At 43.5% G+C, this 15,077-nt stretch overlaps 1 protein-coding gene across 1 annotated transcript in view; it reads right to left on the reverse strand.

Annotated features, from left to right (window-relative positions):
- Positions 1-12,962, reverse strand: part of jag1b (jagged canonical Notch ligand 1b) — a 38,653-nt gene extending 25,691 nt beyond the window's left edge. The window contains exons 1-3 of the mRNA XM_080739771.1: positions 12,621-12,962; positions 11,382-11,696; positions 2,192-2,243 (exon numbers count right to left, since the gene is read on the reverse strand). Coding sequence (XP_080595897.1) covers positions 2,192-2,243; positions 11,382-11,696; positions 12,621-12,677 — 424 coding nt within the window. The 5' untranslated portion in view covers positions 12,678-12,962. The remainder of the gene's footprint in view (positions 1-2,191; positions 2,244-11,381; positions 11,697-12,620) is intronic.
- Between the last annotated feature and the right edge of the window lie 2,115 nt (positions 12,963-15,077).

The following is a 15,077-nucleotide window of genomic DNA, read 5'->3' on the forward strand; positions in this document are numbered from 1 at the left end:
CCTTAGCCTCGTCAAACAGACCGGGTCATGGGTCTGTCAGAAGGGCAAGGACTGGCCTGGGAGCCAAGGGCTCTAATGGGCTTCACACGCAGAGCAAACAAACTCGCACTGAGCAAACACACAGCTGCACTGTACACACACATGTTCATTTTCGTACAGAGCAATGACTTACGCAGTAAATAGTGCACATAGATCCACTTGCACGCAAATATAACATAAAGCGCTCACTTCTTGATATCTAAATCTGCACTTGGGAGAGAATGAGAAACGTGTCAGACGATTTATTTACCGTCCTCGGAAAAGACGAGGTTGGCTGGCCTTTTCACTGAATCGCCTCTCTGTTAAGTATGATGCAACGCAGCAGCTACTGTCATTTATTTACTATACGTGGAGGAGGGGGGGGGGGTGCATGCTGAAATCACAGTGGGCAGTAACATTTCACAGTGGCCTGGAATCCAGAGCTCAGCTATGTGGCATTTCTCTACCGGCTGCCGGCCTGCAGCGTGTGGGGTGGCACATCCTTATTACCTGCTGCCTGGCTCGGAGCTGAGCATAAATCAAACACACAACCCCCATAACGGGCACGCTCACAGACCAGAGATACCAAAATACTCTCGTAGAGGAGAAAATAGGCTGCGGTTAAGTGATGGTAAGTGGTTAGAATTCTCACCGGTGAGATAGATATGAAACGTTCACTGAAAGGTTGGCAAGTGCAGCTCGACTAGATTAAAATGTTAAAATGCCGGCCCAGTGACATTATGAGCAAAGTATTACACAGAAAAGTGTCAGTGTGTTTTCTTAACAGGTATAGGTCTACAAATCAATGGTGCTATACAACTAGTAATGATGATCATATAAAGCTAATTGAGACCCAAGCTAGCCTACAATGTAAAATCTCGAGTGCTACGTAAACTGAGAGTATAAATTGACCCCTACGGCACTTGGGTGCTATGCTAGTAATGGCAAGTCAAGCAAACAGAGCCCCAGGCTAGTCTAAACTGTTAAAATCCTGAGTATTATTTTAAGTCAAGAGTAAAAAATGGACCGTTCTTGCACTCTTGAGTTAAGTTGACGCTCAGGATTTTGCAGTGTGAGTGAGCTCAGAGGGGGCTTAACAGGCATCGAGTGTGTACATTCAGGGGGCTTCTCACACCAATGCCCTAATAGCTCTCTGGGGAGCGGCAAATACAGCAGAAAAGACCGAAACCCTGTTGACCTCAAACAGTTACTTCATAAACAAGCACGGTATAACAGAGAGAGGAGAGGAGAGGAGAGGTGCGGCCTGCCCTCAGCTGGAATCACCACGCTGCTGCCAATCTAACCACAGACCAGCAGGAATCCAGGGCCATAAACTGTACAACCCAAACCCAAAGACCAGCGAGTGCAGATGCAACTTGATATCACTGTGAAACTCTTAAGAGCCTCTTTGGCGGAGAGAAATAACAGTTTTCTCCAGACGGTATACAAAATAGTCTCTTCACCTTTCACACTGTCCGACATGACCGAACACAGCAGGCTCCGGCAACAACCCTGTATCAGACACACATGCACGCACGCACGCATGCGCGCGCGCACACACACACACACACACCTGTACCTGAGGTACGTAACTTTAACCAAACGGACAACGTAGCAACAAAAGCCTCGGGTGTACATTGCGACCGGAGGAGCCCAGGTTTGCGTTGCAGGGACTGGGGGCGGCCGGATGAACTCGCATGTTTCACGCCTCAGTGACAGTGAGACCGTGTGACCCTGACCCCGGCTAGCAGCACCTGCCATCAGTCATCAGCCAAATGAAAACATTTTCATAGAGAGGGCAGCGTGCACCCCCCCCCCCCCCCCACGACCCACACAACCCCCACCTCTTCTACCTCACCATACTTCCTTCTCCCCGTCTGCTCTGCTGCTTTGTTCCCCTGCCTCTTCCTCTCCCCTCACTTCCCTGCACTGTTTTCCCTTGTTACAGGCACCTGTCAACACACTTTCTACAACACGCACATACACACAGCGAAATCGCGCGCGTACACACAGACAACGGGGGCCATATGGGAGAGAGGGCAGAGGGTTGAGGGATGAATAAATGTCCTGTTTCTGACCTTCAACACTCCTCCTCCTCCCTTAAGCTGCCCTGTGGGAAGGGGGATAGGAGAGAGGAACAAGATGGAAATGCCAGAGAAGGACAGATACTCACCACTGGTTTCGTTGTTGAAGTCCAAGGCTTCTACTATCAAAGTGTAGGACCTCTGAGGAAGACAGAGATACAAGTGGTGTCAGGCACAACAAACACCATACATCAAAAAAGGGAAAGATCATTGAGTAGTTGCCGAGGTTATCATTCAAGGATGAGTAGTTAAGACAGTATAGAGCAGTGGTTTTCAACCCTTTTTCATATCAAGGCCCATTATTTATTCTGTATTTGAGCCACGGACCACCATTTGATGAGATGTGACCACTCGGACCCAAAACCTTTGATCAAATTCCATGTTATTTGATGTTTTCTACATCTCTAATAATTGCGAAGACTTCTTAAGTAATGCAGATGTTTAACAATAATTTAACTCTTGAGTGTAAACTCTACACTCTCAAGAGTTAAAGATCTATTAGGGTCCATTTGGTTAGCAACTCTCCATCATTCAACTGGGGACCACCTGGAACCCCCTCAAGGACCACTGGTGGTCCCCAGACCACTGGTTGAAAACCCCTGGTATAGAACCTTGTGTTAAGGAGTAGTTCACCCCCAAAATGACTTTTTTTCTATTGATTAGTCACGCCATGGAGACTAGAGTTCAATAATATTTTTTGGTTTTTGTCACATTCCTAAGACAAAAATGTGATAACAATACATTTACCCCCATTCGTTCCGGATGGGAACCCGTTTCGAAACGGGTCACCATCCGGAATCAATGGGGGTACATTTACTCGAATCAAATTTTTGTCTTAGGAATGTGACAAAAACCAAAAAATATTATTGAACTCTAGTCTCCATGGCGTGACTAATCAATAGAAAAAAAGTCATTTTGGGGGTGAACTACTCCTTTAAGTCTTTGCTAAATCCTTCTCTGAAGTTGTCTGAACGGAACCTTATCCCTGATATACATTTGGTTGCGCTCCAGCGTCGCACACTGAAGTATATCACAGCACATCGCAAAGCGACCTGTTGTGAGCTTGTGGATCAGCTATTTTCAGTGCATGATACTGGTGCCCGATAGATCACCCTTTGCTGACACATTTTGAGAGCCATATGATCCTACACAAGTCCAGGACTCAATAGCACATAAACATTGTTATTTGGATTATTCATTCATTCAAAATTAAAACCAGATCTATCAACAGCCAACATCTACTGTATTAAACACCTGACTGATTTAATAAACAAAAAGGTCCATGATGTTTTTCGGCCAAGCTGTCAAGAACAGCTTTTTCCTGTATTGTATGCATGTACAGTATGCATGCATTTATGTCCCCAAAAAGAGACCAATCACAAGTGTGAGATTTCACAAAACGGATGCCAAAATGAAAACTAGTGAAGAACTGTTGATCATCTATACATGGATATACTATATTTACAAACATTGCTCTTGTAGTACAATATATTCATAAAGATTGTCATTTCCATTTGGCCATATGAGATATAGACCAATGCCACACTATTTGACATGCCCACAAAGCAGACGGTTTGTTGATGCCATCACAATTTTTCATGTAGGTAATGGTAGAGCGGAATTTGCCACAGAATGCATTGCAAAGTGTGCAGATTAATTAATGAACTGCACAGCTAGTGACTTGCTGCTGATATAGACTCCAATGTTTTGTTTTCAGATGGTCATAATTTTTCCTCAACTTTCATGAGCCCAATAATGTCCAATGACTTTACCAGATTCTCTATGACTGCGGGAACCCTGCTAATAAAGCTTCATCTCCTTCTCATGGGATTAACTTGAAATTAGACTTAAAACAACAACAGTTCTGCTGATCTTCTTAAGAGGGGCTAAGCTGGGTCTGTGCTATACACATTATTGGGATGGCAGACACATGGGCAGTGGTCTGGTCTAGTTGAGACATCCACTCAGCAGGAGGGAGTCTGACGCGCCAGAACTAGCAGGGCAGAACAGGGCAGCTCAGGACACAGTGCCCGTTTGACCACAATAAGAACTAGAAGCAGTGCTCTTCCGAGCACAGGTCTCCACCAGGTCAGGCATGTAATGTGTTTTACATAAGTCGGCCTCCTGATGGCGCTATAAAAGGCTGATGTAAAAAATGCAGGGAAAAGGTTTTACCTTGGCCTCTAAGGAGTGCGCATACAAAGTTTGACACTAATCGGTGGAGTTATAGGTGAAAACATGAATCGGCCTGTTATAGCGCCACCATGAGGCTGATTTGATTTTTCTTAAGTGGCATTTATTCCTCTGCCTATTGGGAATGTGCATGCACAATTTCACCAAAATCGCACACTGCGTTCAGGATTTCAGGCATTTTATTCAAAACTGACCAATCCTGCAAACTTTGAAAGCCAGTTTTAGCCAATCAGGATGGAATATGGAAAATCTGACACATCCATGTCGATCACATGACTGTAGAGATACTGTCTACTGATTTACGTGATTTTTGGACAAAATCTGTAGGAGTACTGGCAAAAGTTAGTTTTGCAAAAGTCTGCCTCCTGGTGGCGCTAGAACAGGCCCATGTGAAATATTTGGGGCAGAGGTTCTGAATTGGTGTCGAGGGAGTGTGTGTGCACAGTTTGGCAGCGACCGGGCCAACGGCGCCGGAGATTAGCTGGTAACGGACAAACGGACGGACGGACGGACGCACGGACGGACGCACGGACGGACGGACGGAGGGGAAAACATACTCTCCCTCAGCCTTCGGCTGGTGGAGACAATAATAATGAAAAAGACCCAAACAGAAAACTGTAACTAAAATATGTCTACTTTAGATCATGCCATGCCATGGCATGTTTGACTTCACCGACTTCGATCAGTTTCAACCACAGGTATCACTTAGGCCACATTTAGTTTCATTCAGCAGGCAGGTCAGCGAAGTCATTTCTGTTTTGCACTGCATACATACATTTCAATTGCATGCTAAATATATCACAGACATCCAGAAAAATGCCAAATCCTTCTGATCGTTCCAGTCAGAAGGACCTACTGTTAAGGGCAAGGCACATGAAAACACAGAAACAGACAGAGAGCAACAGACAAAAGAGAGACAGACAGACAGACAGACAGACAGACAGACAGACAGACAGAGAGACAGAGAGAGAGACAGAGAGAGAGAGAGAGAGATGCTGAGGGCTCAGCCCTAGTGTTTCACTCAGTTTGGGGTGAGGTGGTATGGGGGGGGGGGGGGGGGGGGGGATCTCTGGAGGGCCTGTCTTGATTTCAGCACTCCTAAAACGCTTTGTCTGACTCAGGGTCAGTAGCGCTCACACCAGTATCAGCTTACACATCCCTACAGGTCTGTGCCACAGCCATGGGGAAATGGACAGTAATGTCAGTGTGTGTGTGTGTGTGTGTGTGTGTGTGTGTGTGTGTGTGTGTGTGTGTGTGTGTGTGTGTGTGCAACGACACAGAAGTCAAATGTGTGTGTGTGTGTGTGTGTGTGTGTGTGTGTGTGTGTGTGTGTGTGTGTGTGTGTGTGTGTGTGTGTGTGTGTGTGTGTGTGTGTGTGTGTGTGTGTGTGTGTGTGTGAGAGAGATCCACTTAGAGCGCTCGAGCATCCACTAGAAACACCTACTTGTTATATTCGCACACACCCTCATCCCTGACAGCAGAGCTGGGAGGCATTTCAGAAATTCTACATGGCCACTACTGCTCTAACCACCCGCACCGTGACCTCATCGTAAACACGCCTACTAGATCCAGAAGAACCTCTCATTCACCTTCCAAGAGAAGGGTACAGTCAAATTTGTATTCTCCCCATCGCACAACAGTGTCTCTTGCAGAAAAGCACAATTTTTCAACCTAACAAACAACACGCCGCAGCTTGAAAATCTGTTCCTTCCGGCGAGTGACACCACCTTGTGATGGAGAATCAATTAGACTTAAGACTCACTCCTGGAACTTGATTTGATTTTCTATTTTCAAGATCTCTTGCATCATCAGCTCAACTACCATGAGTCATTCCAAACAGACATACAGTATGTGTGTGGCTATGTAATCCATGGCCACAGACAAATGCAGGGATCAACAACCCAACCCCTGCAGCATGTCGTGTCTCACAAAGAAGAAAACACCTTCACTTATTGGGGAAGACTAATCGCTAGTACACGCTACAATTAATCTCAGACAAATGCCTTAGTGGCAATGTGATACCCAGCCAGCCATCTACCACGTCAAACCAGGCTACACAGCTATCCATGTCAAATCGATAGCATACATCCATTAGCTCCTCTGTGACAGATCTTCATGCATTAGTGTAGGCCTAAGCAGCAGCATATTTAACGTTTTATCTAATTACATGCACTGTCTGACGTCTTGCTCGTCGACTCGTCAGGTCATACTTAAAAGACAAAAAAGAAAACGGATTCGCTACACAGGACAAGAACATTTGCAAGTAAAAACAAAGATGATTAAAGACACAAACTAACAAGAGTGCATATTCTATCGATAATTCTATCATTGTATCTCTGCACTAGAGGTCAGGGAGGTATAGTTCATAAAAGATAGAGAGAATCTGTCCTAAATACTACAGTTAGGATAAACCCCCATCTGGTGACCTGGCTGACACAAACATGTCTCAAATGAATATGATTGTTATGAAGGAAAGAAATCTGAATCTGCACCACAAAGTTAACTGGCATTTAAAAAGGCAAAGCCAAATACATGTCTATGTCAGTTCTTTTGAGCCATCCATGACTGACTGGTGGATATAAATGGAAATCACTTTTTGAGATAACTTGTCTTAAGAGAAGCTGACAATTTATAATGGGTAGAGGAAGCTGTTGGGAGGATGGACCTGCAATGTATTATGGGAAAATCCACCGATCCATAATGCACTTTGGACTCGCCTAGACATGGAAACTATTGCAGCAGCAGTCATCACTGGTTGATCCTACTGGATATTAGTCATCCTGCATTACCATAAGTTTAACACGTTTGGCTTAAAATGATCATAATAAAATCAAGCAGCTTTGACCACAAATACTAGTATGTAACCGACTACCTACAGTGCAATTCACCTTTTGTTCAATTTGTTCTACATTAAATGGTTAAAATCTTTAAACTGCGCCTAGCGATTAAAAGGATTTGTATTATGTGACCTCATCGTCAGTGCTAAGGTAATGTCTTGATCAAACATGAAGCAGAACCGGTACTGTTGAAACATTTTGGTACTAGACCTTGTAATTGCTTCCAAAATGTGAGATACTGCATGCCTCCTCATTCCCCGACACCCCATAACTCCTGGGCGGTTATCAGTTTGGAATTGTGTGCCACTGCCAGGTTCACTTTTCCCAGGCTCCCAGCTGACTCACAACTTCTCTTTGAACTATTGAAGACACACACACACACACACACACACACACACACACACACACACACACACACACACACACACACACACACACACACACACACACACACACACACACACACACACACACACACACACACACACACACACACAACGACACACACACAAAGTCAAATATATGTGGCCATATGTCTTCTTATCTGTCCTGGAAATCCAGACACTGTCCAACAAACAGACAGCATAACTGATAAAGACCATTCCAGTTCGAATCACACCGACCTGCCAAAGAACACTACTGGATTCACTCTAGGGGAATTCACCGAACTTGCACACAGAGAGCCCTATCACTCTATACCAGACTGGAAATGGAGCCAATTGATGTGCCATTCCAAAGCATTCAAATTCAATAAGAGAGGGGAATGTCCCTCTTACCATTAAGTAAAAGAAACAGCCATGTGCCCTAAATAAAGTCTTTGCTAAACAGTTGAATAGCCCGAGCAAGCAAAAGGGGGGAACGTAAACAATGTAATCAAAAGGATGTTGACCTGCAGTATCATTTTTCCTGAGTCAACCACCTAAACAGTAAGACCTGGCCACTGATTTAGATTTTAACTTGCCCCGTTTGCCAAAACACAAATGACAACTGCAACCACCTTAACAACCAGGGCACTGGTGTTGTGAGCTGGGAAGAAGTAACATTATTTAGCGCAAACTCATCTCAATCAGAGCCTTTTAAAGAATCCTTCTTTGGCACGTCAGTTAGGATGAAGGGGAATTTTTCTCTAACAAAAGAAAGTCGCCATTTGGCAGATGTGGGAGCCTTTGCCAATCGAACAAGATCAAGATCATTGCTCAGGTCAAGGGCCAAGCAAAACAAATCAATTACACCTGCATTCGTTGCATAACTTGAAAGGTCCAACCTTTCTCTCATCTGAAAGAACTGCTACCTTCTTTAAAAAGGGGGAGTATTGTTGGCAAAGCAAACAGAAAGAGGCATAGGTAAAATACATGTCTTAAACATAATGCTTACATTCATAGGCTACTTTGTGTCTAACCTTGGTCAGCAGCAATAACATTTCAGAGGTTGACACCAAACCGAAACACCACCACCAGTGCATAAAAAAGCACTCCCTTGTTAAAGCAGAGGACTGTTGGAGATGGGGGGAGAAGAACACGTTTTTCTCTTTCACTTGAGTAATTTGCACTTAACTGCCACATCAGAGCAGACTATATAAAGCAAACATGTCATTAGGCCCACAGTTGCTGGAGGCGCTTTACCCTCAAGGCTGAGCCGAGCGTTGTTCAACAATTCACCTGACCCCCAGCTCTTTGACCATTCCAACTAGTCATCAATCATTCTGATGCTGACACATCCCAGGTCTGGGGGAGGCATGCCAGGTTCGTGTTAAAAGAGCGCTAGGGAAATATGCTGAGTATAAAAATGTAAAAGAATCTACAGAGAGTAGGATTTGACTGCCAGAACAACTAATGGCTCGTCTATACCGGAAAAAAACGTGACATGTTTTTACAGTTGAATATCTATTGTTTTCGTCAAGTGCCACAGTCGTGTGTGACGAAGTGTAAATTAAGCTAAAGACTCCAGAAGTGAAGCAGCACGTAGCTCAAGAAGAAACTTTTGTAATATGCGAAACCTGAGGAAAGTAACCTCAGCTTATAAAAGAAAGGGAACTATTCTCCACAAAAACCCAGTCATTACTATTCTATAAATGTCACTTCCATGGCGGACGGATGTCATCAGCAAACATGCCGAGGGGGGCCATAGAGAAGTAAGGTTGGGGTTTGTCTGAGAGCCAACCTCACCACTGCTGAGTCTACTACTGCTGCTTCCTGTTGCTTGCCCTGTGTTGGCATTATATCTGCACTGCCTCCATTATGCTCTGTAATCCTCACTGTAGTCACAGTCGGCACACCATTGTCCCTGCTTGATAAGCTGTGAGGGCCTGCCTCAGTCTGGGTGGCTGGGCCCACACTTTGCTGTGGAATAAAAGCACGGATCCCTAAACATAGGCTGTAAAAGGGCTAGCTACAAAATGGGGAAGTTTGTGTGAATCCATACGGAGCTCTAAAAACAAATATTCACGGATACTAAACATGTCCCAGGCTGAAACGTTCAGCTGATGTCTAACTCGCGCCCTACCTGATCTAAGCACATGTGGTTTGCCTCATTAAGTGCAGCAGTTACTGTGGGTGGCAAGGTTAAAGCGATGAAATGCCTCGGGTCCAACCGAGCGTGACTTAAACAAAGCCCTGGGCCTGGACATGAGGCCAACTTCAGGCAGCTCTTGAGAGAGGAGGAATAAAACTTTAAAAAAAAAAAAAAAATCATGAACTCGAAGCACCCAACAACCTAATTTCCCCCGCACTGCCATCTGTCCACAACAGCCAATCAACTAATGCGAAGTACAAAGACTGATATCATAACTAACCTGACGATTGTTGATGTGCACTGAAGTAGAGAGCGCTACAAGTGAGGGGAAGGGGGAACTCAAACAACAGCCTCTGTTCTAGCCCTAAACCACTGCCAGTGTGATTAGACCTCCTCTTTTTCTACAGTACAGTTATATTTAAACGCTTCTGTCTTTACAGTGAGATTTCCAAACCACCATATTAAGAAAAATTACACAATAACAACAATACCAGTATTTAGTGGTGTAAAAGTCGGCAAGACCAATGTACTCTGGTCTCCCAAAACATTTTTAGCTAGTTTTAATGGGCTGTAAATACAAAAAGGCTATGACTGGTGAGACTCAAGCAGACTGATGGACATGGGGCCCATTTCACTCTACTGCATCATTCACTATTTGTTGACAACTTAGACCAACAATGTGAGAAAGACTAGGATGAACCTACAATTGTAAATTGCCATGACTGCCCCTAAAAAGGGGTAAAACATTTAAATAATGCAACTCATTTTGTGTAGACTAGTAAGAGGCCTACACACCATAAAAGGACAACTTGGGGCAGTTATCACAATTGAAGTGTCATGTTCTTGCTCACTCATCAAACCCTCTCTTCTTCACGTGGTGCTTTAAGATAATAAAGCACTCGAGACTCAAGAAATAATGCCAAGAACTTCCATTCAGGTTGAGATAAAAATAGCATAAATGTAATTGGACACGTGCATACCAATGAACTGTGCGTTTTCACCCATCAGTCACGTACAGAACATTGTGGGCCAGAGCAGCCATGGGGCCACTCAGTCTGTGCCGAGCCGAGTTCCACTTTTTCATTACCTCTACATATGTTCCAGCATGACAAATCATCTCTTTACAAACCCACATCCCTCCCATCGGCCTGTCAGCTCCGTTTATTTACTCTATTATGAAGAATTAAGGCTCCGGATAGAAGGATTTCGACTGGAAGTGGGCGTAAACTAAAGCAGTGTGCAACTCCCACCAAAATGTCGTTGCAAGGGGTAAAATATTAATTCAGCTGCTGGGATTTTATGGTGCGTTATTCCGTGTAACTTTAAAACGTTACTTTTAGAGATATCATTATTATTATAGGCCTATTGGAAGGAAAATGAAGAAGAGGAAGAAAAAAACAGTAGACCTGAAGAAAAAACAAAACAGAAACACCTGCATGTGGTTAATTGGCCTAAGACCATGGGGCTCTTTCTTTTACTCAAAGGACAAATTCACGAAGAGCTGTCTATCAACTTTGACAGCAAGAAAAGATTCATTCTCTGTTGTTTGTGTCTTTCCTTTGGGGGGGAAAAGAGAGAGACTGATGACCAGTAATTGCAGAGAATTGCCCTGAGAAACAAGCCGGTGTTTTCCCAAAAGTGTTTTTGACAAGCGCGTCAGGGGAAAAAAAATCGCTGCAGCAGCAGATTTTCAGCAGATTCTTTTTTTCTTTCTTTTTTTTTTAACTCATCAACTTACCGGCCAGGCAAAGCTGAACGGCAAAACTATCCTGGATCTCTCATTCCTCGCATTATTGCTCTTCAAAGAAAACGTATTCCCCCCGAGAACCGGCGTAGATCCCGTCCCGAAGCTGCAGGGCCCCGCGGCCGAGACCCGCGACTGGTATTCCTTCAGGCACACTCGGAAAAACGTATCGCACTCGTCCCGCGTGCACCTCCTATCCGCGGAATCCGACCTCCGCTGGCCGTCGCAGCACAGGCCCGACAGCAGCTCCCCGTTCCCGTTGTGCATGGACACGATCTGCAGCTCGAACTGTCCCGATCCCACCGACACCTGTTGACGAAACACAACAAAAAAACACCGTAAGTTCAGTTGAATGGTTGAGAAATTGTGTAAAGACTGCTCAAAAGTCGTGATAACTATAACGGTTGTCCTCCGATAGCCGAATACATTCTATCAGTGGTTCTCAAACTTTTACATGCACGGTCTCCTTGCACGGTCTCCCCTTCCCTAACCCTGACAGTGTACAAAATGGAACCAAATGGACCCGTTAGACAATTTGTCACCTGGCTGTTGACACAACACGTAAGTTGAATGGTTGAGAAAAACAACAAATGACGGGTCGTGTACAGATAGGAGCTATTAAATAATGTCAACCTGGTAAAAGTTGTGATAACTAAACGCTGTGTCCGGCGAGCCGAATACATTATGTAGGCTACTGAACTTGCTTATGCTTAATTTATACATCGTCCTAGGCTACAAAGCCAAAGTCCAGTAAACTACGAAACAAAAAATGACTGAAAATGGATTTAAACGTGTTTCAGCTGGTCAGCCAAACGATATATGGGCATACAAGTGATGTTATACTGATTTCTATATCTGTTCTTGAGGTAAGTAACTGTTCATCCCCCCCAAAATCACAAAGGCTAATTTGACCTTTGGGATACACAAATAAGTCGGTGTGTCCAAAAACGTAGGTACTAGTCTGCCTCTGCACTTTGGCTTTGTGCTAGGGACAGGGTAACGTACGACGCAACATAAATTCGGCTTGCCTTTGGCTTTAACATGCACCGCAGCTGGCTAACTAACTGTCGACACCACAGCACACAGCTTTGCAGTTGCATGCGATGTGTGTGAAAGACAAAGCCATACATTTAAGGCTATAGAGAGACAAGACATGCAAGGTGCATCCTTCAATAGTTGCACATTCCGTATCTGTAAAAAAAAAAAGGTAAAGTAAAGTAATAGTCCACATACCTTGGCAAGAAAACAAAGTAAAAAGGCAGCAACGACTGAGCCCCGTCTCAGAATCATGCCTCCGCACTGGTGTTTGTGTTGCCACTCGTTTTGATATTATAGTAGTTGTCTGGCCGACTACACGGCGCAAATGTACTCCTCTGATTTACACATGCACGAGTGTGGAGTGGGGGAACAAACACGTCTAATCAACAGTGCATGGATGTCCCGATTCATAGAAGAAAAAAATGCTTCTTCCTTTCGTATATTCCCTCAAAACTTAAAAAAAAAGTAGAGTTCGTTCTTCTTCGTATTTATATATCCACCAGCCTTCTTCTACACGACGAAAGAAGGTCTACACACAGTAGCCATGCGGCAGCCGAGTCCTCAACTAACTGACTGCTTTGGTCGAAGTCGAACCAGCTACACAAGTTCAACACGAAGGCGTGGTTGTGTTGGCTGTGCCTGTTCATTATTCATGAGCTGAGCACAAGACAAGCCCGCCCCGTGGACAGTGGTGGAAAAAGTACTCACAAGTAAATGTAGAAATACTCTGTTTAAGTAGAAGTATGGATGGAAATTCAAAATTTACTTGAGTAAAAGTACAAAAGTATAGGCATCAAAATGTAATTAAAGTACCAAAAGTAAAAGTATTTGTTATGCAGAATGTCCCATATCAAGTGTATACAAATCTTTGGAAAATAGCAGATCTACAAGCTCTATCAAGTGTATACAAATCTTTGGAAAATAGCAGATCTACAAGCTCACAATGCTTATTGAATATTGATATATGGCTGAAGTGGTTAATGTATGTTCTGCAATAATAATTTAAATCTAAACAAGTAACTAAAGTTATCGAATAAATAAATATTTGCCTCTGGAGATGTAGTGGAATAGAAATAAAATTACTGAAAATGGGAAATACTCAAGTAAAGTACAAATACCTCAAAATTGTACTTAAGTACAGTAAATGCACCACTGGCACTGAGTATGTGAATGCTTTATTATGACTATCAGACAATAATCAACCATAACGCCGAATCAGATTGCATCAAGGTCAGTTGGCTGTGTGGTATTTCCAGTGGTATTTCAATAAATGCACGGAATGCTAAGGTTAAGGTTACCCCTGCCCTCCTTGTAATGTGACTCGAGTTCTTGGAGAAAAACAACAACAATTTTTGCCATTCCCCTGATCACGATTTCTAAATTTCAGAAGTCAAATATGTAATTCAAAGCACGTAGTTGATTCGTGTATATGGGTGCCATTGTGTGTCAGTGTGTGAAACGTCAGATTTCAATCAATCAGATATGAGTGAGCAACCTAACTTCAAAGTTGCACACTTGTGCATTGCAGGTTTTATATCTGCCTGTAGTCAGATAAAATTTATGTTTATGGCATGCCACCATAAACTGTTACTTACTGTAATACAACTAATAATCAGCCTTGTATTTGTGGTCATATCTATTGCCAGAATATGCATGAAATGCTGAATACAACCCTGAATGACTGACTACTATAAAAACAAACATGTAATTGCCTCAATAATCTCCTCTACCCCTAATGCAGGAAGGCATTTGCACCCAGATATAGGCCTACCTACCTCCAGGATGAAGTGGATACTGTGATAAGGTACCACACACATGCATGCATGCACGCACACACGCACACAGACACATGCACGCACTAACAAGAGGATGGGGACCCATCTGCCCCTGTAGTTAGTGATTTGCGGGGAGCAATTACACAGGTCATGCCGGTCACAATCATGGAAACACGGTTGGGAACTCTTGCAATTGCCGGAAAGGCTGTACTATCAATCAGTAACCGCAAAATGTTTCATCATCGTTTTTATAGATGTTTATGAGGGTGTCACACATTTCTTGGTTGCATGCATTCCCATTGACAAGCAGGAATGTTGTGTGTATATATTTCAACACCATTTTTGTGAGAAAGCTCAGCAGTGATAGAGGTCTACGCACTTCATTGTTTTCACCTCTGAAGATGCCTGGCATGCATGGTCCTTATCTTATCTGTGGATGTCAGACCAGACGTCTCAGCGGACCAGGCCTATACAGTAGCTTCTGGATTGGCTGCTAGCGTGCCTGTTCTTGGGTATGTCATAAAAGAGGTGATCATTCAGTAAAAATAGCAGATCCCGTTCCCTAGAACAGTACAAGCTCATAACTTTGGCTATTTTCACTGAAGAGAGTTGATATATATTGTAAACTACATACATTGTAGGGGAAAAAGAAGGTGAGACATTTTTCTTTCCAATAACGTTTTTCATTTATTTTATTTTATTTCTGTGTTAAATTTTTTCATTTTCCAAATATCTCTTTTTTTAAGTAAGCTTATTGAAAACAGTAATTGAAAAAACACAACAACCTCATGCATTTGAAGGCCAATATCAGTCACCACCAGAAGCAACGGGTGTTTTCATTGAATCTAACATGGTTAAAATGTAGTTTAAATGGTAA

The sequence above is a fragment of the Nannobrachium achirus genome (genome assembly GCF_963921795.1).
Source record: "Nannobrachium achirus genome assembly, chromosome: 13".
In the NCBI taxonomy this organism is placed as follows: domain Eukaryota; kingdom Metazoa; phylum Chordata; class Actinopteri; order Myctophiformes; family Myctophidae; genus Nannobrachium; species Nannobrachium achirus.